Source organism: Pteropus medius, unplaced genomic scaffold (assembly GCF_902729225.1).
Source record: "Pteropus medius unplaced genomic scaffold, Ma_sr-lr_union100, whole genome shotgun sequence".
Lineage (NCBI taxonomy): Eukaryota > Metazoa > Chordata > Mammalia > Chiroptera > Pteropodidae > Pteropus > Pteropus medius.
In genome coordinates, this window is record NW_024356249.1 from 6382193 (window position 1) to 6408635 (window position 26443).

Below are 26443 nucleotides of genomic sequence, written 5' to 3' on the forward strand. Positions count from 1 at the left end.
ACTGATCTCAAACAATGGCAACAGTCACAAACTTAACAACTAAGTGTCATGTCTTCAAGGAAGCTCTCTTGGAAGAGGGGGACAAAGAACTGAGGAGTAGATGGGGTTCAGGGTTCTTAGGATGAAGACAAAGAAAGAAGTGGGAAGCCCTATGCAAAGTGACATACTTCAGAGAAAGGGAAACTGCCTTGCGTAAAATTCACAGAAAAATGAAGATGGTTTAAGATTTTTTTTTTCAGGGATAAAAAAATATTACAATGACAGTGTATTTGTGGAGAATTAGTGAACTAGAAGTGAAGAGTAGCGGAGTTTGAGGATGTGTGAAATTTTTTAAGGAAATATAACTTAAAACCTAAGTAATAATTACTCATATTTAACTCACCTATAATTATGAGCAGTAACCCCATCCCACCTCACCCCATCTTTAGTCCTGTGCCCCCCAAAGAAGCATCTACAACTTAAAAAAACTATTACTAATTCTTTTAGTGGTTATGACCACTTCTTTACATAATCTGTGGAAGCTGCCACCTGTTGATGCATTAATTTTAGACATTTTATTCTAAACTTCTGGTCGATGGATGGGTAAGGAATTACTCAGATTACTGAGGCCTATATTTATACATATCTTTACCTCTAGCAGGAGCGCTCACACTATAAAATGCCCATTTGCTTTCCTCCTCCCAGAATGTGAGCCCATAACCCAGGAGGCAAGCAGGGTGGGATGTGTGTGGGAGAGGGTTTCTGCGAGGAGCTGCTGGAGGAATTGACTTAGGAGCTGAATCTTGAAAGCAGAACTGAGTAGGTACAGGAGGTGGGGCGAGTAGTGGTTATTCCAGGAAGGGGCGTGGCAAAGACACAGAGGTAGGGAGGAAGGGGCGTGGCAAAGACACAGAGGTAGGGAGGAAGGGGTGTGGTGGACTGGGGACCTGAGGAAGTCCAATAGGAAAAGGAAGACTGGGGTTAGAAGACACGTGGTTCTTCCCCATCTGGCAGGGGATTTAAGCCTGCAGCAGAGAGCAGCCATCAGTGGAGACAGATTGGGGAAAGGGGACAGCAGACTCAGGCCTTTCCAGTGGTGGTTCTGGACTATCTCGCTGGTCGCCCTTGTCTCGGGAACAAACACCTCTTCCTGCTCCTCCCCAGGCTACATGACAGGTCTCCTTCCCTCCACCACAGTGGCACAGAACGTCATTATTAGCCTCACCTTCTGAAGGGCTGTGTGGGACTAAATTAGAGGGGTTACATTTTCTTTTTCTTTTAAGACTCCAAATAAGAGAAATTGCAATGGTATTAAATGTACACATAAGTAAAAAAAGAAAAACTGCATAATCTGATATTAAACAAAAATAAAATGTAGAAAACACTCTACAGTGACTTTTAAATGATACTAACAGATAATTATAATCCTCAAATAATTGTCTAAATAGACTAGCATTTATGTAATGTATAGGAGATTTTAAGGTTTTTAAAAATTTTCATTTACTGCCAATCATGCTAACAAGAGTCATATCATTTTGATATAATAACAAAGTGCCTAATTCAATCTTCTTGAACATTAATTGATATGTTTGTAGCTGAGTTTCCAGTTAATTACCTGTCTTTTCTGTTTAATTTTGAGATTTAAGTCTGCTTCTCATCTAGTCTTGCCTGGCAGTGTCCTGCATCTATCTATGACCTTCATCTTGCTTAATTGAGGGAAAAAGAACATTTTAGCAAAGCATTTTCTACCCTTGTACTTATTTAATATATTCATGTTTTCTGATTCATCTTTCCTTTTATAATTAGAAATTAAAAGTCATATTAAGCATGCAGAGATAGTGAAGTAAATGTCTCCATTCTAAAAAAAAAAAAATTGTTAAGGCTAAAGTTTTTTTCCCTGCACCAGATCTTTAGTTGTTCCTTCAAATCTATCTAAAGATTCTTAAACAGCTATAGTTATCTGGAACCTTTTAACAGATGTTGCTCAGGTTGTTTTGAGAACCTTTTAAATTTCCAACTGGAATTTTTCTGAAAATTTACGTTGTATTTTATTCATACCATGTTTATATCTAAATACATTCCCAGGTCTACTAGATTCCGCTTCTCTTAATTGTCTAATCTGAGCTGTATGAAGAACCTGAAGGCATGTAAAGACCTACCAAACGCAAAAACAAACAAAACAAAACAGCCTAGTTAATGGCAGTGCCTAGGATTTGAACTCAGGCCTGCGAACTTCCAAAAGGAACATGTTACTCCATAAGTAACATGGAGGCCACTGAAGTCATTTCCTTTCAATTAAGAGATCTGTCTCACAATTCTTTACATTTTATTCTTTTCATTTGAAGAATATGTGATCTTTCCTGTTTTTAAATTCAGTTTCATTTATTCAAGTTTCATTCACTGAGGATCTGTGGTATATGATTAGGGTGCCATAGAAGGAAGGTAAAAGAACAAACTAGTTTTGTTTTTATTCTGACTCTTTTTTCCATTAAATATTGAATAAAGAACTCACACCAAATAAAAGGAATTGCTTTGCTTTTTGAAAATAATATTTTGCTGTTCTTTAATCACAGTGAGTTGATAATTTCATAAAACAACAAAAAGCAGTCTTAATAAACATATATCTCATTTGATTCTACAGATAAAATGTTATTTTCTAAATAACTCAAAAAAATAAAAATAGCTGAAAATATCCTTTAGCCTCTCTTCCATATTCAGGACTGTATCATACTCTATCTGAAACCCACATAATTTGTTTTAAATCATTTTTATATTTCCATTCCCTTTGTGTTATCTTCTTTCTCTTTTAAATAATGATTATTTTCTTCTTTCTTTTCTTTGATTAGGCAAACAAAAAACTCCGAAGAAAAACAAGACAATCAGTTTTAAAGCACCTACACCTGGTTTCAATATATTGCCCTCCCCACCCCCCCAAGAACTGGATATTTTGTTACCAGTCCGTTATTGAAAGGGAGAGAACCTGCAACAATGTGATACATGAAATATAATACTGATGACAACACACTAAATCAAGAGTAAAAGCACCTACATGATAAATGTTTTTGACATTGGTATAAAAGGATTAGAATATCGGTTAAGATTATGATGATCACAGAAAAGGATTAGAATATCGGTTAAGATTATGATGATCACAGAAAATATGACTAAAATGTCCAAAAATACAAATTCCTGATCCATTTTTAGGCTGGTTAATCATGGTGTGATAAAGATCTGGGAGCCGGACTACCAGGGCTCAACTAGTTATATCACTTTGTGGCTCTGTGAATTAGGGAAGTTACTTAATTTTTCTGCACCTCAGTTTCCTTATTTATTGAATGGGGATAAGAGTATCTGAAAACTCATAATGTTGCTATACAGTGCCAGGCACTGTTGACTCTGATTGAAATAGATTGCATGATTTTTCCAGAAACTTAATTCTTTCATCTTTTTGCCTCCTAGAATTCAAGACTAATTTGTAGGTTTTCTCTACTCATTCACTTTTATCACCTGAAAAGTCTGTCCTGGTCCTGCCGATCATATCTATCCACTTAGGGTTTTTCAAACCTCACTCTAGAGAAATGATTCTTATTCTTTGGTATTCTGGAGCCCTGAGTCAAATGGGGTTAATGGATTTTTTTTTTTAGGACAGTCTTTCTAATACATATGGCCTCCCCAACTCCTACACAACCTCTCTCCACCCTTTTAACTTCTCCCAACACCTTACCCCTTTTGTTATTACATCTCCAGAAAGTAGGACTGCTTTTAATAGTGGATATTCACTGATCTCAAAAGGATAAATATATACATATATATGACAGGTGCAAAGACAATGGGCTAGATAGAAAGCCTGCTTTTAGCTTCTTTGGGAACAAAAGGATGTTTGCTATTTTTCTTTTTTTCTTTTAAAGTCTTAGCTTGACCTAATTCCCCCCCCCCTCCGCCCCCATTCAAAGGTAAGCCTGGAAATAATACATTTTATTTTTTTTAGTTAAAAAACAAGAATGGCAAAAGGCTTCATTTAATAATGAAGGGAACATAACCTTTATTCAATGCAAAGGGCACTGATCCTATATTCAGCTGTGTGCCAAATAGCCCTCTAAGCTTTAAAAACTAATTATAGGAGGACGGTGTGACTTTTCAGTCTTTTTGGCACATGCCATGCTCTATGATACTCTAATGTGCTAAATCAAGGCTCTCTGTCAACTCTATTGCATTGAAATATCAATGAAGAGTATTCTCTCCTACTTACATTTGCTTTGAACTTCTAATCAGGATAGGGAATATGACAGATTAAGAGGAAAGACTCAATCACATGCAAAACAAAATAGACCTACAAAATGTTTTTCTTCTGTTAAAGCAAAATATAATTTGTTTTCAACAATGCCTACATGCAAAAACGTGGACAAATCTTTCAGGCATAATGTTCAACAAAGTGAACCAGGCATATGATTAAATTTATATAAAATCTGAGGACAATCAAAACTAAACTATGGTGCTAAAAGTCAGAATAATGGTTACCTTGAGGGCAGGCCTCCTGGTGGGCTAGAAAAGTTCTATATTTTGATCTGGGAGATAATTACATGGGTATAATCACACATAATACTTCATTTAGTTATACAGTAAAGATTACACTTTACTTCACGTATATTATAACTTACAAAAATTAAAGAACATATGTATAATTTGTTTTGCCTTCAAATTTAAGATGGAAAGTGATATGATTCAGTGAGCAAAACAAGAGTGAAGAAAGCTAGGACCTTAATTAACTCTTCTAAATTAGAAGCATGAGGTGGTATATGAAAGTTCATCTCTTTGGAGCAACACTCTCCTTTCTGGAATAGGGCTAGAAACTCTTCCATCTAAGTCTAAGCTACTGAAGACTAATAATAAAACTGATTGAAAATGTCTTTGCAGGCATAAAATACAATTAAGCAGTGACATCACAAAAGGCAAGGAACCACAGGAAGAAGACTTACACTGATTTAAAGTAACATGAAAAGTTGGGGAAAACAATCTATCCTCTAGAAGTTGCTTCTAATACAACTATTAAGGTTATAGATATGCTGAAATGAGTACTCAAGAAGGAGTGGGAATGTGCTTACCCAGACGTCTTAAATCTGGCAGTGGGAAAATGATGGTAATACTGAGAAAGAGTAGAGCCTGTGGCCTGGCCTCTGTCCTAAGGTCAGTTTAATTATTCCTACTTAGGGCTCCAATCAATCATGTCAATTATTCTTTACCTCTCTTGATAAAAAAAAAAAAATCATGAGGCTACTCTCTCTGCTACTATCACCATGACAATGTCATCGAAATTAAGGGGACATGTAGAGAACAGGTATAGAAAATAAAATTTCACAGTTTATAATTAGTTTCAGATGTTGGGGAAAAAATATATTAAGCACAGTAAAGGTTTTAGAGAACAATATCTGTGTGACTTTAGTATAAGCAAGGAATTCTACATAGGATACAAAATGTCCTATCCATTAAAAAATAGTAAATTTGATTTACTAAAATTTTGTTAAAAGACAACATTAGAAAGTAAAAATGCAACTTGTAAAGTGGGAGATGACATTATCTACCATAAAAAAGTTATATCTAGATATGTAAAGAATTCCTACAAATCAGTAGAGAAAACACAACCTAATTTAAAATGGGTAATAAGTTTGAACAAATATGTTACAAAAGAGGATATTCAAATGTCCAGTAAATACATAATACATTAAAATTTGCTCAACTTCCTTAGCCATGAGAGAAATGCATATTAAACCACCATGAGATACCTCTACAAACCTACTACAAGGCTAAAATTACAGAGAGAGAAAACATAGATGAGATATGGAGCAACTGAAACGCTCATGCACTGACTGCTATGAGAGAGTAAACTCCTGCCACCACTTTGGAAACCTGTTTGGCAGTGTGCACTAAACTTGAACATGTGCACATCCTATGACCCAGTAATTCTACTGTTATAATCAATAGAAATATTTGTATATGGTTACCAAAAGACCTATAGAATATTCAGAGCAGCACTTTGTGAAACAGTTCCAAACTGGAAACTATCCAGGTGCCCATAAATAGTAAATGAATGAATATACGCGCGCGCGCGCGCGCGCACACACACACACACACACACACATACACACATACACAAATAATAAAACATAAAAAATATGTACATTCACACAATGGACTACAACACAGACTATAGAGTAATAAGAACTTATACACAACAATATAGATGAACCTTGTCAATATGATGTGAAAAAATGGAGCCAGTCATAAAAGAATAAACAACTGCATGATTCCTTTTATATAGTTATCAAAAACACATTGAACTAATCTATGTGTTTAGAAGTCAGATAAGGACTATTGGAGAGGCAAGTAGTGACCAGAGGAAGCACAAAAAGAATCCTTGTTGCTATTGTTCTGTTTCTTGATCTGGGTACTGGTAACACAATGAAAGTGTGGTAATTTACCAAGCTGTGCCTCTGATATGTACATTGTAATATATAGTCAATAAAAAGTAAACTATAGGTAATGTTAGCAGAGAGATGGAAGCTCTAAGAAATAAATCACAAGGAATGCTAGCAGTCAAACATATAACAGAAATGAAGCATGCCTTTGATGGGGTTACCAAAAGACTGGGAAAAACCAAGGGAAGAATCAGTGAGCTTGAAGAATTGTCAACAGAAACTTTAAATATTAAAATCCAAAAATAAAAACTAACAAAAAGACAGAACAGACTATCTAAAACCTGTGGAACAATTACAAAACGTGTAATGTATGTGTAATGAAAATACAAGAAGGAGCAGAAAGAAAAAAAGAAGAAATATTTAAAGCAATAATGACTGAGAATTTCCATTAACCAATGACATACATCAAACCACAGATCCAGGAAACTCAGAGAACACCAAGCATGAAAAACACTGAAAAATATGTATCTAGACATACAATATTCAAATGGCACAAAACCAAAACAACAACAGCAATGAAATCCTGAAAGAAGTCAGAGGAAAAAATTACCTTACCTTATAGAAGAACAAAGATAAAAATTACATAGGACTTCTCTTCAAAAACTATGGAAGCAAGAAGACTGAAGTGAAATATTTAAAGTGTTAAAAGAAAAAAATCACCAGCCTAGAATACTATACTCAGTGAAATTATTCTTCAGATTCGAGGGAAAATAAAGTGTTTCACTGACAAACAAAAATTGAGAGCATTTGTCCCCTTCTTTATATATTAAAAAAAGTGCTTTGGGGTAAAGGACAATGATATAGGTCAGAATCATGGACCTACATTAAGAAAGGAAGAACATGAGAGAAGGAAAAAAATGAAGGAAAATAAAACCTTTTACTTCTTTTATTCTTAATTGATCATTAGGTAATAGTTTGTTTAAAATAACAACATTATATGCAGTGATTATAGCCTATAGGTAAATGAAATAAATGAGAGCAATGCCATAAGGAATGGGAGGGAGGAAATGGGAATACTCTGTTATAAGGTATTTGCATTACCCATGTAGTAAAATAGTGTTATTCGAAAGTGTACTTGGATTAGTCGTAAATGTATATTGCAAATTCTAAGACCACCATGAAAAAGAAGTGTAATTTATATGCTAAGAGGGGAGAAAAAAAATGAAATCATATAAAATGATCAATTAAAATCAGAAGGCAAAAAAAGCACAACCCATAAATTAAAAAAACGGTAAGTAAGACTTCAATACAATTAAAAACTTCTACTCTACAAAAGACATTGTGAAAAGAATGAAAACGCAAGGCACAGACTAGGAGAAAAATCTTTGCAAAACACATATCAGTTAAAGAACTGGTATCCAAAATATACAAAGAACTCTTAAAACTCAAAAATAAGAAAACACACAACCCAATTAAAATACGGGCAAAAGATCTGAATGGATATCGCACCTAAAAATACATATAAGAATATCAAATAAGTGTATGAAAAGATGTTCAACATCAGATGTCATTAGAGAAATATAAATTTAAACAATGAGATACACACTTATTAGAATGGCCAAATCCAAAACACTGACAGCACCAAATGCTAGTAAGGATGTGGAGCAACAGGAACTCTCATTTACTGCTAGTGGGAATGCAAAATGGTACAGCCACTTTGGAAGACAGTTTGGCAGTTTCTTATAAAACTAAATATACTCTTAGCATACAATCTAGCAATTACATTCCTTGGTATCTACCCAAATGAATTGAAACCTTACATCCATACATAAACCTGCACATAAATGTGTATAGCAGCTTCATTTATAATTGCCAAAACTTGGAGGTAACCAAGATGTCATTCAGTAGATGAATGAATTAACTATGGCATTTCTATACAATGGAATACTATTCAGGAAGGGAGGGAGGAGAAAGGAGGGAGGAGGAGGGAGGGAGGGGAGGGGGTGGGAGGAGGAGGAAGGAAGGAAGGAAAAAGCAAACAAGCAGCGAGCAAGCGTGTGGGTGAGCTATCAAGCCAGAAAAAGACACGGAGGAACCTTTAGTGCGTGTTGCTAAGCAAAAAAGCCAGTGTGAAAGGCTGTATTGTGTTTGATTCCGCCTATATGACACTGACGTTCTGAAAAAGATTATGGAGACAGTAAAAAAAAAAAAAAAAAATCAGTGATTGCCACGGGTTTGGGGAGAGGAAGATAGGGATGAATAAGAGTTAATGTAGAGGATTTTTAGGGCAGTGAAACTATTATTTTGAATGATACTGTAATGGTGGATACATTCATTACACATTTGTCAAAACTCATAGAATATACAACAAAAAGAGTGAACCCTAATGTAAACTACAGATTTAGTTAATAATAATGTGTCAATGTTAGCTCATCGATTGTAACAAATGTACTACACTAATGCAAGACGTTAAAATACAGGAAATAGGAGGTTGGGTGGGTGAGGGGATATAAGAGAACTCTGCTTTTCAATCATTTTTTTCTATAAACCTAAAACTGCTCCCTCCAATAAAGTCTATTAATGAACTATTTGTATAGTTTTCTTATATCAAAGTAACTAGTTGACAAGTTTCCCTGAGGTAATGTGAATAATGAAGAAGAAAAACATAAATAGGAAGGTGTTAGGTTAAACTAAAATTTTGAGTATCATGATTCAAGAAAATTTTGAATGGCACTGTAGCAAATTTCATAATAAAATTTTGGTAAACTATGGCACTACAGTATATGAATATGGTTGACTTTTGAGCAGTAAATACCTATTTATGAACAGCTGTAACCTGCATCTGAGAAAGAGATCAACTCATAGTTCTAAGATAAATTTAAAAATATCAGCTAATACTTCTTTTCTTCCTTTTCTGGTCTTTGCTTCTTTAAAGTGTTTTAATTTAATTTTTTTATTTTTACTATTTATTTATTCACTTGGATAGGCAAAAGGCAATAAGAATTTTAATTTGACAAAGTGTTAACTCCATTACTTTCTTCCACTTTCCAAAGCTCTAAAATGACAGAGGTGAAATGTTTCACTATAGATAGACAGCCATATGAAAATGAGTAGCTTCATCAAATTAGGCCACATTTTCATGGCTAAATAAATAATTTAAATTGTAGAGGTAAATTTTGAGTGATAAAGTAGAAAGAGATACCTTACTTTTATCAAAACAAGCAGAAAACAATCAGAAATGATACAATGTATATGAACAAACATGCGAAGCACATTTGTATTTCCTGAAAGTTTGACTCACAGTTCCATGAATGAAAGAACACGCTAAGAACAACTGTAACATATTTGTATGGGCAGAAACTGTTCTTATTAATCGTCATATTTCCAAGGCATGGTACATAATGTCAATACAGATTTGCTGAATGAATAAATGAATGAATCATATTTGTCCACTAACAGGGGAGAATGACCTACAGATTAAAGATATCTAGACTCAATTTAGCGATGCTCCAAATTTGATTCATAGCAATCCCTTCCTCCTAAAGTCTTGAGCACAAGCATACTTGCATGAGAAATGAAGTGTGGTAGGATGAAGACAGATTTTACTAAGTTCAGTTAATTCCAGCTCGAGATTTAGAATTGATCAAAATTTTGCATAAGAAACAATCAGCTAAATAGGCGTTTGCTTCTCCCCATGTTTAGTGCAACTTAGAAAATAGAGCTTTTACCTTATGAAATCTTCTTCATCTTCTCTCTTTGGCCTCAGTTGTTTGGGTTGTGCCATATTAATCCAGTTTGGTAGTGATTTCAAGAGTCTGCTGATATCATCATCTTTTGCCCAAGATGCACTGATGACAAGTTTTTCTTCTGATTGGACAATGCCCCTAAACACAACCAGCAGAAAAGAGATACTTCAGCACATTACTGGGTAGCCAAGTAGCATTTTTCGTCTACCTCTGCTGCACAGAAAAGATACCTCTCACTCCTCTCTTACTAGCATAGTCCATTATCTGAGTTGGGGACAGTGACACCCATTAATAGGTCGCATTAACGGGAAAAATCATTTCTAGATTTCATTCTTAGTTTCTTCATTGTTGAGCAATCACGAAGGCTAAGAATACTAATTAGTCCCCATTCATCACAGTTAATCCCATAGGATAAGTAAAAGTGTATGGTAGGTTTTGGGGGGAATCTTTCAAGGAAGATGTTAAATAAGTTGGGGCAACCATATAAAAGATGCTACTAAATGACAACATAAATGACACCTGAAAGGTGACAGAAGTGTTACAAAGGGTTGTTCTCTGAGTTTTTGGTTTAAATTACCAATTAGTTTTACTTGAAGTTGTCCTTTGAACTATGGACACTCCTTTTTTCAGAGCAAATTTACCGTCATAGAGAAACCTTCTGACTCTAATGTCAGGCAGAAAAAGTCTTTGATTACTGCTCTCTTCAGTGGGCTTTGACTAGTGACCAAGAGTTGTCAGGCTTCAAGTCCTTTAATAGGGCCCATGGGTTAGCTGTTAACACTGCTCTTAGCAGAATGAACTTGTAAATTCATTTTAAATGTTCAATTTCAACTTAATTAAAAAGCTTCTCTTTCTGTTCAACATTTCTGTCCCTATAGCAAATTTGAATGGTCTAAAAATCTTCATCGGCAACTCTAGGTGGCAGAAGTGACAGTTATTTATGAGGGAGAGCTCAGGAGCTGCCTACCCCGTGGAAGCTGATCAAGGCTCCAGGAGGTTTCTCCCCCACCACAGAAAAGGATTGATCTTGGTGTAAGGGTTATATTGGGGGGCACTAAACACTTCTAAATATACAATATATGTATGGTGTATACACATGTATGTATGACAAAACCTCTTACCCAGCACACAGTTATGGACAAAAGAAGTTGAAGTTGAAAACCTTGACTCATGATAACCTGACCCAAGGTAACATGGTCTCATGTTGTAGGATGTAAATATTGCCCTGGTTCTCTGAAAATAAGCTAGAATAAAAAAAGACCCAGAGTTGATTTCTAGAATTCTTCTAACTCACTATAAGCAAAACGTTTTAACAATAACTATGGTCAGCAATACAAGAATCACACCAGAACCTTCTTCCCTAATCTCTCAAATTACGCTCACTAGGTACCTTCAATTCCTTTTTTTTCCTCTTTTTATTTTCTCATGTCATTCGCGAAATACTTAAGGATTAATGCAACAATCTAACTTACACACTTTTAAACTTGGGTGCTGGTGCAATCTCACAGATCGGTACTATCTCAGATTTGATATGCCTTGCCAGATGAAACTTCAATACTCTTCGGCATTCTTCTTTTTTTAAAATCTCTGATCAAGTTCCTCTCCCGTTTCCCTCAATGGTTATTTTTTAAACTCTTGCCCTTTATTTATCTTCTCATTGCTTATCTCTACATTCTTCCTATCTGGCAGAGAAAGGAGAGGACCCAATAACATACTTTCAAATATTCTACCTCCCATCCCCTGCAGAAGTATGCTCAAATCTGTTTCATCCTCATTCATTTCCAGTAACCCCTCTATCTAGGCTTCTGAGGATCATTTCTCACCCCCTAATTATCCCTTTTCTAATACACTTAGTACAGTGGTCCCCCCTTATCTCTGAGAGAGAAAAGAGAGGACCCATTCAGTTACCCGCAATCAACCATGATCTAGAACCTTAAATGAAAGAATTCCAGAAATACACAATTCATAAGTTTTAAATTGTGTGCCTTTTTAAGCAGTGTGATGAACTCTCATGCTTTCCCATTCCATCCCACCTGGGACAAAAACCATCCCTTTATCCTGTGTATCCACGCTGTATACATGCCTTGCCTGTTAGTCACTTTGTAGCCATCTTCATTATCAGATCGACTATCATAGTATCATAGTGCTTGTGTTCAAGTAATCTTTATTTTACTTAATGGATCCAAAGCTCAGAGCAGCGATGTTGGCAACCAGCTTATGCCAAAGACAGAAGCTGCAAAGTGCTTCCTTTAAGTGAAAAGGTTAAAGCTCTAGACTTAAGGAAAAAAAAAAAAATTGTATGCTGGGGTTGCTAAGATCTGCGGTAAGAGTGGATCTTTTGTTTGTGAAATTGTAAAGAAGAAAAAAGAAATTCATGCTAGTTTTGCTGTTGCACCTCCAATTGCTAAAGTGACGGCCACAGGGCATGATAAAGTGCTTAGTTAGGATGGAAAGGCATTAGATTTGTAGGTGGAAGACGTGAGCAGAAAATGTGTTCCAACTGACAGCAATGTGCTGTGCCAGAAGCACTGAGCCCAAATGAGGACTTCAGCAGGGGGCCCCCTGAAAGGAGTGACACCAAGTCATTTACTGCAAGTAAGGGACAGTTATATAGATTCAGGAATAGGTTTGGACTAAAAAACATAAAAATAGCTGGAGAGTATTATTATAATTGCTCTATTTTATTATTATTATTGTTGTTAATCCCTTAGTGTGCCTAATTTATAAATTAAACTATGAACACAGTATATATAGGGTTCAGTATACTGTTTCTGGTTTCAGGCATCCACTGCGGTGTCTTACAAAGTACTTCTTGTGGATAAGAGGAGACTACTGTATCTCTCTCAATATATTCCCTGAACCCCTAAGGTTTCCTCCCCCACCTCCTCAAAAAAAACAATGAATGAAGGAATCTCTTCTTTGGTCCAGCATTTCTTTCTAGGTAACCTCCTTTCTCTCCTTCAAAGATATTGTCATTAATTGAGTGGCCTTCACTCTCTAACTTCATTTTTTTAATTCATGACATCTGTCTCCCAGATCTACTCTATGATTTAATAATCCAACATTGCTTTTCGAAAAATTTTCAATTAATATATTTTTCATTTACGGATTTTCTATTTAGATCTTTCACAAATCCACTCCAAAATGTCCTGTTCTTGTATGATGGATTCTATTCCTTTGTCTCTTTGAATATTTAAAAGCAGCAATTTTAAAGAGCCCTTTACGTGGCTCTCTATTTTGTGGTAGTTCTTTGAATGTCAGATGTAGTGTTCGTTGCATTTCCCTTCTTTTCTCATGATGGTGATTTTTCTCGTGTGGTCTGCGATTTTGTTTTGCAAGATCTACCTCCGTGTGACTTGCCTTTTGCAAGAATCCCACGTTTGCCCTGAGTTTTGGAGATGTCACTCTTAGGTAGTTTGCATTTCTCTCTTCGGGATCCTATGGATTTCACTAGTTCCAAGTTTTTGTTTGTTTTTTTGTTTTTGCTGAAGTGTCTCTCTTTATACAAGTAGTGCAATTTGAGGTCCTTACTTGAGCATGTCACATGAGTGGGATTCACCATATGAGTTAGAAGAGTTATTTTTCTAAAATTGTACAATCACTTATTCTCCTTAGAACTCTTCACTGATCCCAATTCTAAGACCAAGGCAAACTTAGCAAGGCATGAACATCTACCTTTTCAGCTTCATCTTCTGATAGCGCTTTCCTCCTTTGTCTCTGTTCACTGATGTCACTAGGACAGCCGAGTCTTACCTTTTATGTCTCATCACCTTTATACCAGAGGTTTTCAACCTTGACTGCACATTAGTATAATCTGAGGAGCTTAAAAAAAACACAACTACATGCCTAGGCTACACCCAAGACCAAGTAAGTCAGAATCTCAGGGGATAGGACCCAGGCATCAGAATTTTAAAGTTTCCCAGGTGATTCCAGTGTGAACTCAAGGGTGAGAATCACTTCCTTACATACAACCTCTACTCTCACTGGTCCTACCGCACTTCTTTACAAGTTGGATCCTACACTGAATGATGAGTTCTCTGAGGACAGAGTTTATTTTCTCATTAGTTTTTGTGCCTGCAGTGCTTAGCACAATATCTGCTATTGGAAAAGTGTATAAGAACTGAACTGGAGATAAAAAATAAGCCCTCTTCAGTTTTAGGAGTCTAGATAACTCATTAAACTAAAACCAATTCAGTGGTTTTTCTTTACTCCTTCTCTCTTCTCTGTACTAAATGACTTAGGTGAGCTATCAAGCCATTTAGCATTTTGACCAAATTACAGATCACTTTACCAGGCTCTCGCCATGACTTTCTGAATTCAATACAAATCAGAATAATGAATACAAGTGTGTCCACCTCTGAAATAAAATTCAACATAAAAAAGTCCTGACTCAAAACGAATAAGCTAATAATGGTTATCGACAAGCCTTCTCCTTCTACTCTACTTATTCCTAGGTGGCCTATTATTGGAAAGTCTCCTTGAAGTCTTACTTTCTGTGAAGAATTTGTTGACTATGTCAGCCTACAGTAATCTCTCCCTTTTGAAAGCTTTCAAACAAAACCCCTCCTTTTATACTTAACACCTACAACTTCACAATTAGAACTTTGTCCCATATGATGGGTTGGGCAAACTATGGCCTATTGGTCAAATCTGCCCTGTCAGCTGACTTTGTATGTCCTGTAAGCTATGAAGAGTGTTGACATTCTAAATTTTTTTTTTTAAATTGAAAGAGTAATATTTTGTGACATGAACAAATTACATAAATTTTAGGTTTCAGTGTCTATATCTAGAAAGAACTTTGACTGGGTAGTTCAATTTCTCTTATACCCACATTATAGGCCAAATTATGCTCTACAGAGTTAGAAGTCCAAATACAACTCAGTTTTCCAGCATCTAAATCTTTGAGCCCATTCATGCTGGCATGCTGGCCTACATCTGTCCTAGGGTTCAGTAAACAGTTTGGGTCTGCAGGAATGAGATGGTATTGCATATTTTGGGGATCTAGAATTTTTAATTTTAGTACTAGCTAGAATGAAAATAATTAGCTTAGTGGGATACTATGTTAAAGGTACTCACATTATTTACTTGTGTATTTTTGGAAGACTGGTTTAATTCAATAATTCAGTATTACTGCCTTTGCTAATATTCATAGATCCTGTCTTATTTTTAAAAAAAAATATATATATACATATATATATATAATCCAAATGAACTAACTTGCTATCTATATACTGCCCTCAACAATAATTTATTGATTCATATTGGAATGAACATCAATTCCAAATATTCTAAGTGGAAATACTGGCATTGATGAGGAACATACAATTACCATAAATGGAATTTTTCGTTCAAATTACAAAGTTTCCATCCTGACCAACTACATTGATTAGTTTGTAATTTTGCAAAAGAGTGGATTGTGTGGGCTACAAAATTCCAGAACATATACAAATAGCCTCAAAAAAGGAGAGCTAAATCTCCAACAATTATTCCACAAGATGAGTAGGGTTAATTACCACTACTAGAACCAGAATCTACTAATTAATTCACAGCTCAATGGGCTACAGACAGAGCCATCTGTGTAACTATTTGTACCCGTTCCCAGGAGCAAGAGGAAAGTAGGTGTATCTCTTGGAGCAGGTGATAAGGCTGCCAGGAGAAGGGTCCATCTTCTAGACACAGCTGAGTAAATCTCATTCGGAAAACATCTGCTGGTGTTGACTAGCTCTGATGCGCATTCTTCCTCTTTGGAACAGTTGGAAAGTGCAAGTGTGCCTGGTCCCTGGACACAGCTGGGGTGCTGCGTCTTTCATTAGGTAAACAACCAGGGGCAGGTGGGGCTAATTGGACTCAACTGTTTGGTGACAGCTGGGGCATGATGTTTACTTTCCCAGATTGAATCTTTCAGACACTTCAAAAACCAGGAGCCAAGCTAGACAAATGGACTCTGGACAAGGTTAGTCCACATTAAGCTGCTATAGTCGCTTTTGATGGAATGAATGGACCTGCAGTTGGCCACACTGCAGTGCGATGTCCAGCCATACAGAGATAAGGACAATGAGAGATGCCAAAAAGAAAGTCAGTACTATGCTGCTGATTAAAACAAAATAAACACGAATTCAATACAAAATATCCCTTAAGGTAAGATGAAGCAGAATAAATAGGAAAAGAGCAGAGAAACGTCTGATAACTCTGGAGACGGTTCACGAGAAACAGGCAAATAAGCAGCCAAACTTGCATGAAGCTTTCAGAGGTTTCCCCGGGACGTGTCCTTGGTTCTTTTGAGGTTCAAAGTTAGTTTGTTGGCAAAGGCAACAAGGCGAGCTCAACTAGGCTCTCATTCCCGCAGGACCATGGCCCATGGCTACACAGGAAACCAGAAGGGCTTTATGAGCCACCGTGGGCCCCGGTATCTAGTCTCTGCCATTAGCACAATGGGGCCGCAATCTTCTTCAAACGCTTTGATCGTGGAAGAGGTCAGGTCGGCCTTCTCATCAAAATCTACATAGCACTCCTTTACTTCACAGGGGCCATTTTCAAATCTCCCCTTTTCTGCACATTCCTACCCAACCACAATGTCCAGGTCTGGTCATTTTGATTCCTCAAGCTTCTCCCCAGCCATCATGATGGACATGCTACCCTACGGCTTATTTGTCCTGTTCAGGAATGTCCTCATTCATTCATCAAACATACTGAGGCCAACAAGGTGTCCAGCCCTGTGCCAGACCTGGGTTCTGCTATCGGCGACTTCAAGTTTATCCCTCTGTCACTCTTTCTTCATGTTCTGGCGTGAGTTCTCAGCCTTCTATGGAGAAGTGAAAGGTGGGCTCTGAGGATGGACCTTATCTTAAAAAACCATGCCTGTGCCTTACATCAATTGAGCCTCTAAGATTAGAAGATGTCTTCTTTGTGTTCTCTACCAGGCCCAACACAATGTAGAAAGCCACCTCCCCTGCGCCCCTCCCCCTGCCCGTCAAAAAATGATTAATGGACTAATGCTAAGTTGGAACAGACAGAAACTTTAAAAAGCTGTGACTGCCAATTTTTAAATGACTACTTTTGAGACACAAGCTGCTGGCTGCACCTCAGGACAGAGGGCAGCAGAGGGGGAGAAGCTCTCAGCTTGGAAGTAGCAGACTAATGGACCAACTGCCTCACTGCTAATGCAGCGCTGTGATGTAGACAATTCACAGCTGAGTTTTCCTTTAAGCCCCAAGGGGCGTGACTAATTAAGGCAAAGACTTCTAGTCTTCATTTCTCCTTTGGGAAACCTCTTTTTATCCAAAGCATGTGATATGACATCATCGTACAGTATAGCCCTTTCCTCCAGAGTGAGGTGCTCACAGAAAGGTGACATGTTTCTGACCTTTCCTCAGATCTCTAAACTCCCAGCGGATGCTCAGGCTCTCCCAGTAAACTTGGAAAACAAGCCGGCTCTCAGCAGAGGGCATTGTGAGCTTATGGATTTGATCATTTCTATAAAAGATATCTGCTGTGAAAGAATCGGATTGCAATGTTTCCCTGCTCCCTTCCTCCTTCCTCAGTGTTATATCATTTTGGAGCATTTGAATTGTATATGGCTTTCTATTTAAGTCAGTCATTTGCTGGCAGCAAAACTAGAACATTTCCTGTTTTTCCTCTCACTGTAATCAGGATTTGGCTGTCCAATTTAGGCCTGCCCTAATTACTCCTCAGCAGGTGCCAATCCGGGGGGGCGGGGGGGACAGCAATAATGAGAAGAGAGGAAGTAAGGACATTTTGCATCTTCACACTCATACGATGAGAAAACACTTTCTCCCTTCGCCTGAAAATCCTGACTGAGTAACAGGCGGCAGGCACCATGGGGTTATCCGAGCGTGCGTGCTCGCACTGTTGTACAACAACCACGTAAAGGGTTTTCTATTTATTTCCCCTCGCAGCTTCACTGAATTACTTTTCCCAACCCTGGTATAATTTGTCTTAGGCCTGTCATTCGGCGACCGTGGTAGATCACTACAGATGTTACCCTGTATGTGGAATGGTCTGCTGGTGGGCACCATTACAGGGAACTTGGGTCAAGAGGAAGACCAAAGTGGTATACTAGTGTCCTGTGGGAAGGCATCAGGATATTCCTGATGACCACAATATGTCAAGAACCAAAAGCAATGGCCTTGTTCCCAGAAGAAATAGTATTGGAACCAGAGATATAGTTGCACTGTCTGGACAAAATGGTGAGATATAAATGACAGAAATAACTCAATTCCTATAAGAAGGGCAGACCAGACCATGGCGACAAAACTATCCACGCTCCTGTCTACCACTCCACTTGTGCATTACATCCCACTCCTACTCACTAGCCAGAACGTTGCTTCGGCAATTCATCCTTTCTCTTTTACATCAAGAATTTTCCCTTTCTCCTAAACAGTTTTCTCAATCTTCTCTTATTTCTCTTATTTAAAATAACATAAAACAAAAAGCCTTTCAGGTGACCTCAGCTCTCCAGCTACTATCCCATTTCTCTGTTCCCCTTTGCAGCAAAACTCACTGTAAAAATTTTGCCTGTATTGACAACTTCTCTACCCCCAGTTTCTTTCATAAGCTCCCACTGATACAGGCTTCACTCCTACTAATCCACAGAAACAACTCTCGTGACAATCACCAATGACCATGTACGCACTGTTAAATCTATCACTCGATCGATGCTCAGTTCTAATGCTGACTGAATAGCAGCAACTGGACCAGCTGCTCACTCCCCTCCATCCCTTTACTTGGTTTCTACATTCTCTTCATTTTCCCATTTCACCGATTGTTGCTTCTCAGTCTCTTTTGCTGGTTTCTCCTCATCTTGCAAACTTGTGAAGTCCTCAGTCCTCTTCGCTGTCACAGTTATACTCATTCCCGTGAAGATTTCATCTACTCCATGGCTTTAAACACCATTTAGATACACTATTTATATGTTGATGGCTTCCAAATATGTGTCTCCAAGCCAGACCAATCTCCTCTTGATGCATATATCCAATGCTTACTCCATATCTCCATGTGCGTGGCTAATCGATACTGCAAATTGAAATCCTCATCTCCATGCCCATAAACTGGCAGTGTCCTCTGTCTCAATAGCTGACAATTCTATATTTTTACCACTCATATAAAAAAATTCTGAGTCACTTTTGACACCTTTCTTTCTCTCACACTCTATTTTCAATCTGGCAGGGAATTCTGTTGGCCAGTCCTTCCGATTATATTGAGAATTCACCCAGTTCTTACCATCTCTGCTGCTACCAACCAGTAGGAGTTGTTTTCATTCCTTACCTGGATTACCTCCATAGGCCTTAAATGGTCTTCTTGCTTTCATCCCTGTCCTCTGACAGTATTCTCAATACTTATATTTTAAAACATAAGTGAGATCTCAATGCTGCTACAGGCATGATTCCTATAATGGCTCCCCATTTCACTCAGAGGAGAACTTTCTACAATGTCCTAAAAGGCACTAGGTGGTCTGGCCCCGTGTTCCTTTTTGGACATCCTTCTGATAACCTCTCTGCTCCAACCACATTGGTGGTTGTTCCTGAAAAAGGTCACGCAGTCTTAATGGCCTTTGCTCTCCACAAGAGTACTCTTTCCAGATACCTTATCTAACTCCCAAAACTCCTTTGAGGTTGTTCTCACACCTCGATTTGACAGGACCTACTGGAGTACCCTATTAAAAATTGCAACCTCCTTCTCTTATACGCCAGAGTCTATCCATCCTACTTTTTTTTCCGCCATAGTACTTATCTTCTAAAATTCTTAACAGTAATATATAATACGTTTACATATTATATTTATTGTCTATCTCCTCTCTTCCATCTCCAAGAGAATTTAAACCCAATGAAAGCAGTAGTTTGTCTGTTTGGTTCACTGCTGTATCTATAAACTTGTATACTCAAGAAGCATTTGTTAAATGAATAAAATCCTAGAAGCCTAGTAAATAAACTGTTTTAAGGATAATCAACTGTGTCAACAGTTACTGAGATAAAAAAATATTCTGACAGGTTTAATAAGTTTAAGCACAGAAATTAATTAGGGTACAGAAATAATTTGAAGCATATAATCACAGAATCACTGCAAATAATCCTAACGGCATCCTGGCAGACAGAGAAAATGCCTGAGAGCAAATATCCTGTTGTTTATAAAAGAAAAGAAGGTAAATTATAGAAACTGGATGAGTTTGGAATTACAGGCAAACTTCTAGAACGTATTATTAAAGGTGGTTTGTGAACAATTAGGTGGTTTGTGAGCAAGTGTACTCACGAGTAGCCAGGAAGATCTCATAACGATGAAGTCATGTGACTTGTGTTCCTTTCCTAACTGGGTAATTCATTGACTTGAATGAAGAAATGGTAAACTTGGCTCAAGGTTGAGAGATTTTGTTTCCTAGGGTAATTTGTAAGCTGTCCAAGATGAGAGTTCTAACAACAGTTTTGGCAGAGCATGGAGCAGTCGGTCCCAAAAGCAAAGGGATCAGAAGATTCCTGAACAAATACCTACTATTGTCCATTGCTGGCTTTTACGTGCCCATCTTGGGGAGGCATGAGGGAAGGTTAACTGCATTAAAAAGATCAAGACTAGGAGGACACAAGCAAGAATTCTAACTCTGGGTCTCATAGTTAGAAAAACATATGAACTCCTCAAGTACTCAGTAATACATGAATGTCAAGAAGACTCAAAAGATATGCCTCCCAAATTCTCAATTTAGCCCTGTCCTGTTGAACATTTTTGAAAAATATGTACAAAGAGAAACAAAGATTGCTTGTAAAATCAAGAATGTCATGGAATTTGGAGGAACGGCTAAGATTTTTTGATGACAGAATGAAAATTCAATGTCTCAAAAGACTAAAATGATGAGCTAAAAGTAACATTAATTTAATGGGAAATATGCGATCCTGAATTTGAGGTAAAAAAAATCTCTCTACAAATACAGCATAAAAAAGATAAGGCGAATTTCAACTATTATTTCTTCTTACAACAGTCCCTTACCTCTTACAACCAACCAGTGGCTGCGTCCAGCAATTCACCTCCTTAATGTCTCTTGCCTGCCATTCCCCCTGCCTCTCCTCTAACTCAGGCACTCATTGCCTCTCTCTTCTACCTCCACACTCTTGCATGTCCAACCCATCTTATACAAAGCTCAAGAAAATGTCCCTAAAGCCTGGGTCTGCACTTGGTACTCTGTTTACACACCTTCAGTGGCTCCCCACAACCTAATTTAGGCCAAGTTCCTTGAGCTGGCATTCAAGATCCTCCGCCATTTTGGCTCAGCCTTCCTTTCCAAAACCCAAACACTCATCATTTGTTTTTCCTTTTCCTATTCTTCTCCTCCTCTCGATATTGCTCTGTTTCCTTTCTTTTTTCAACTCCTTAAGCCTAAATCCTGTCTAAATCCTCCACATTCTTCGCAAGGCCGACTTCGTATCCTTTATCAAGCCTTTCCTGTCTTCCTTAGGTAACTTCTTCCTTCTGGAGCACCTTACCATATTTTCTGTCATAAATTAGTGCTGTGGACAGAAACATGTCCTACTTCTTTGTCCCCTGTTTCCCCTTCTATTCTCTACCAGGAATGTAAGCTCATTAAAAGTATAACATGTGATCGATTGACTGCTTTATCCTCACACACTCATACAGTGGCTTGGATCTGGTAAATACTCAATCAATACCTCACAAATGTAAAGAGATGTACTAAGAAGCACTACGTCCCGCACTAGGTCCTACACAAAGGAGGTGATGGTTTCGCTGAAGTACAAAGAACGCGTCTGGAACACTAGGCTCAGCGTGGGGTACTCCTTTTTAAGACAGGCACTGGCAAGAGAGAAATAAGACTGGGATGGTTTATAGACCCAATACATATCAGAAACCAGGAATATTCGTTCCAGGGCGGGGGCGGGAGGAGGGGAGACAAAATGGACCATGATAGCTATATTCACATATTTGAAGGGCTTTACAGTATAAGAATTACACTAATTTGGAAGCACTATGTTCAGTAAACAAGAAACTGTTCAATGATAACCAGTCAGCTTTGTGGATGTAGCGAGCTTCCCATCACTTGATATGTGAGAGGTAGGATCATAAATGATGAGGAAAAGATCTCCTATGATAATGAAGTTAAAAGACTTTCTTCTAAATAACAAGAATAATAATATGTAAATGGCTATAAGTAGGATTACAATTCTAGAATCAACTTGCCTTATTTTGGCAGATTACATAACATCTCTATTATAATTAATATTCACCAGCATTATTATTTATTAGAACTACTGGTTGAACATAATGAAATATAAGAAAAAGAAAATATGATTTGCTTTTTCAAAAAAAGCCTTAGAATTCAATGGAGATTAAACACAAACATAACAGTGAATTTAAAACAATGTTATTAAAATACAACTGATTTAAAATATTTTTAATTTTTTTAATATTTAAGTTTTAATATTTAAAATCCGCTATTTAACGTCTCATTTGGTTGATGTGACACTGGTACAACTGCTTTCGAGTTTGGTTTTGTAAAGCTGAAAAGACAACAGTCTATTCCTCAGAAATTCCAATCTTAAACAACCGACCATGAGCAGTGGCTTTTAAAATTTTTATTTGTGTATCTCTCAAAAGAATTTTGAAAAATATTATCCTTCCGACATTTAAAAATTGATATTTAACATCTGTCAGCATGAGCTTAAATGGTAGCAAAATGCATATTTTGGGGCATATTATAAATACAGACACTTTAAAATTACGATTTTAAGTGTACCCAATAGAATCTCAATACCAGAGGATCTGATATCCACCGTTATACATTTAAAATGTATACGAATAAGCTCTTCTTTGACAGTTGGATATTTTTCATTTTTTTCTTTGAATTGTTATTTTTATTTCAGTTCCTCGCTGAATTTTATCCATTAAGAATATACATATTTATGCTTGAAAGTATTTTATTGATGACTAGTTTTCTGCCAGAAGTTATTTGTACAAATTAATCTAAAAATTTTAAATTAAGATTTTGTTACCTTGATTATAATATAATTAATTATATGTATGATTTAAACCTAAATCTAATTTTTTATAAATCATTTTTGAACAGAAAAAGTAAAATGTTATTGAGAAAGCATCTCTCAGTGAGGTGGTTGGGTTTCTTTTAACTGGTTGATGTAGCTGTGGATAAATATTACTCACTGCTGGAATAAAGGAGGTTAAGCATTCATCTAAGTTGGGATTCCTCAGCCAGATTTGTCTTTCCTAACCACTGCTTCCTGGCTCACTTCTAATGTCACTGTCATCTCATACACAACATGTACATTTTCAAGTCCTGTTTTTTAAGACACTCTGTCATTTGGTCTTACTTTTCTTATTAAGTATTAGTTCCTACTATCTTCTACTAGAAACTCTGTTCCATTCAAACTTCCTCATGTCCTCTTCCAAATGATCAGGCAGCTAACATCTGTGTTCCCTCTCCATCCCTGTGATGTCCTTATCTATTCTCTGTACCTCCCTAAATGCCATTTGTCTTTCTAAGAGGTGGCACGAATCTCACTGTCTGTGAAATCTTTCTGGACTCCAATCACCTTTTCTCTCTCATGTTTTATTCCTTCTGCTCTTATACCCTGTATTATACAAGTAGTACGTGATTATGTACTGTACTTTAGCTACCTATACTTAATTATATATCACAGAAAATTTAGCATTTTATTATACATTCTTTTCTCCTCTAATTGTTTCAGCTCTTGTCAACCAGACCATAATTTGTTCCTATTATTAGCTTTTTATGAGAAGCGCTATGATCTTTTCCACGAGTTCAAAGAGATTTTTGAACCCAGAAAAAAGAAATCAGAGAGAAAACTAAAGGTTTTCAAGTTCATAACAATGGTTTTTCATTTCCACTGATGCTGAAAACAGTAAAAATGTCTTTTCATGACAGTAGGAAAGCTATAGATCAAACATCAGGAGAAACACATTTGTAAGAAGTAAAAAGAAATCACATTATAGATTATTAACAGTTACTAAGGGTTTGAAATTGCTTTCCTTTAAAGATCTTTTAGAATCACATGATGGACTAATCAAGATCTACAATTCCCCCGAGGAAGACAAATCTTATGATTCTACACTTTCACGAAAATCAAGGCTGACATCTCATCTAACCTAGCCAATGGCAGTTTTAAATGTCTCTATCCCTTTGTCTCTTTCATTCCCTGAGTGAGTATAACTACATAAGCATCTAGGAGACTATTTCTGTGGCTCATGTTCTCATTGAGCTCCTTGACAAACTCTAGGATGGTCCTTTTCTATAGTGGTGGAAAGTTAGCTTATGAAGGCAATATCACAAACCAGAACAATCGGCAGGTTCTAAAGTCACTTTGCTTAGCTCCCAACAGAAGTGCTACCTGTAGGCCGCAGTGCAGGTGTCCTTATACTCCTGGAGCTTCACACACACCATGTTGAGGAACTGATCTGAGTACGCACTCAAGTCGTGCATCAGGTTCATGAGGTCCTGCACCGTCTTCTCCACGATGATTGTGCTCTGGAAAAAAACACAGAGGGGACACAGAAACTCATGAGTTCTTTTCACTCAAGTAATGTGTCTGACAAGGAAGGACAACTAAAACGATCCAATCATATAAGACACTTGAGCTTCCTTTGGGAAGATGTGATAATTAAAAATATTGATTAAAAATGACAGCAAAATAAGCATTTTACATAGTGCTGGTCTCTCAAAGACCCAAGAAAGTGTTTACTGTGGAAGGACATAGGACAGGGATTTTCAAATTGATTTCATGGAATTCCTGGCATCTACAAGATATCTCTGTGGCCTTTCAGATAGAGAACACATATTCATTTGGGGCCTGATTTACCACCTGCAGGTCTACTCTGAGGTGAGGGACCTATGACAAACAGCACAAGGTAAAAAGCCTTCTAAGATTGGTTTTAAAAGTTTCAAAACAATCACTCTATTAAGAACAACAACTAACATTAGTCTTGTGCCTCACAGCTTGCAGAATGTGTTCACGTACACAGCATGTTATCTCACTCAGACTCACATAATAATCATGAACGTTTACTGGGTTCTTACAAGTGCAAAGTACAGTGGTAGGTGCTCTACATGCTTTGTCTCATTTAATCCTCTCAGCACTCCTAGCTGCAGAGGAATCCTGTAATCATGCCCAGTTTAAAGATGAAACAGGCTTAGCAAAGGGAAGTAAACAAAGCAAGGGCTCCAGGCTTTGCTCTTTTAACTGTGCCATTCTGCCTGAGTTCTGTCTGTAGCCCGATCATTTCCTCATGAGATCAGAGTAGTTCCTATGGTTGCCACTGCAGAAGTGTCCAAACAGACTCAGACGTATTTTTGTAGTGAATCAGAGAAATCTCCAAGGAAAAAGTAAGACCATCTTGCAGCTAGAGACTGAGAGCACTATGCGGCAAACCAGTGTTGTATCTGAAAAGAGGCCTCTTCAGTAAATTCTCAATCTTTAAGAAAAGACTGAGTTGTTTAAATCATTAGTTCATATCTCTTTCAAAAGAAGCGGAATTACACTGGAGTAAATATTAATCACAGGCTTAGCAGCTTGGAATCCTTTGGTCAATAGATGGTTTGGTGAGTATTTATTTATACCGAATTACCTAAGCTCTGACAGACTTAGCCATAAAAGTAAACTTTGAAAAAAATTTTTTTTCTATTCTGACAGGGACCAATGAAAGAACCACAGGAGTTTTATTATTATACTTAATCAATGACTATGGGGTATAGTGTTTTGGTTAATTTTTTTCTTCTAAAAATTAAAAAAAAAGGGATAAAAGTATACAGCTTTTCTCAACACGATGGAGGATCCGCTTAAATTATGAGTTTACAGGTGTTTAGTTATTCAACATTATTTGGTCATAGAGGTTTCTTATCTTCTTTCCCTCTCTTCCCTTCTCCCCATTGCCCCAAAGTAAAACAATCAAAAGCTGAAAAGGTAGGAACAGTTATACTCTGTAAGGTAAACCAAATTACAGTCTCTATAGAATCCCCACAAGTTCAACTTCCTTTTCTGTATCGATTTTAAGATTAAAACACTGCAGCTTCACCCCGATCCATAATCCCGTTTCTCTGCATTTGTGTGTGAGTGACAGGAATTGATTCTGCTTAGCTATATGTCCCCATGCTGTTAAGAAGAATCTAAAATCCTCATCTTGATTCAGAACACAGGATATCCTACAGCATGCGAACAGTAATTCCTAAAGGGAGAGTGGAGTTCAGCCATCCTAACAAATCCCATTTGAAATCTAAGAGTGCAGGGACAATAAGCACAGGGAGATTGCTCAGATTGAAAG

At 37.2% G+C, this 26443-nt stretch overlaps 1 protein-coding gene across 1 annotated transcript in view; it reads right to left on the bottom strand.

Annotated features, from left to right (window-relative positions):
- The window catches only part of EXOC4 (exocyst complex component 4), a 640998-nt gene that overhangs the window by 112375 nt on the left and 502180 nt on the right, over positions 1-26443 (bottom strand). Inside the window, exons 12-13 of the mRNA XM_039860921.1 lie at positions 24517-24653; positions 10121-10276 (exon numbers count right to left, since the gene is read on the bottom strand). Coding sequence (XP_039716855.1) covers positions 10121-10276; positions 24517-24653 — 293 coding nt within the window. The remainder of the gene's footprint in view (positions 1-10120; positions 10277-24516; positions 24654-26443) is intronic.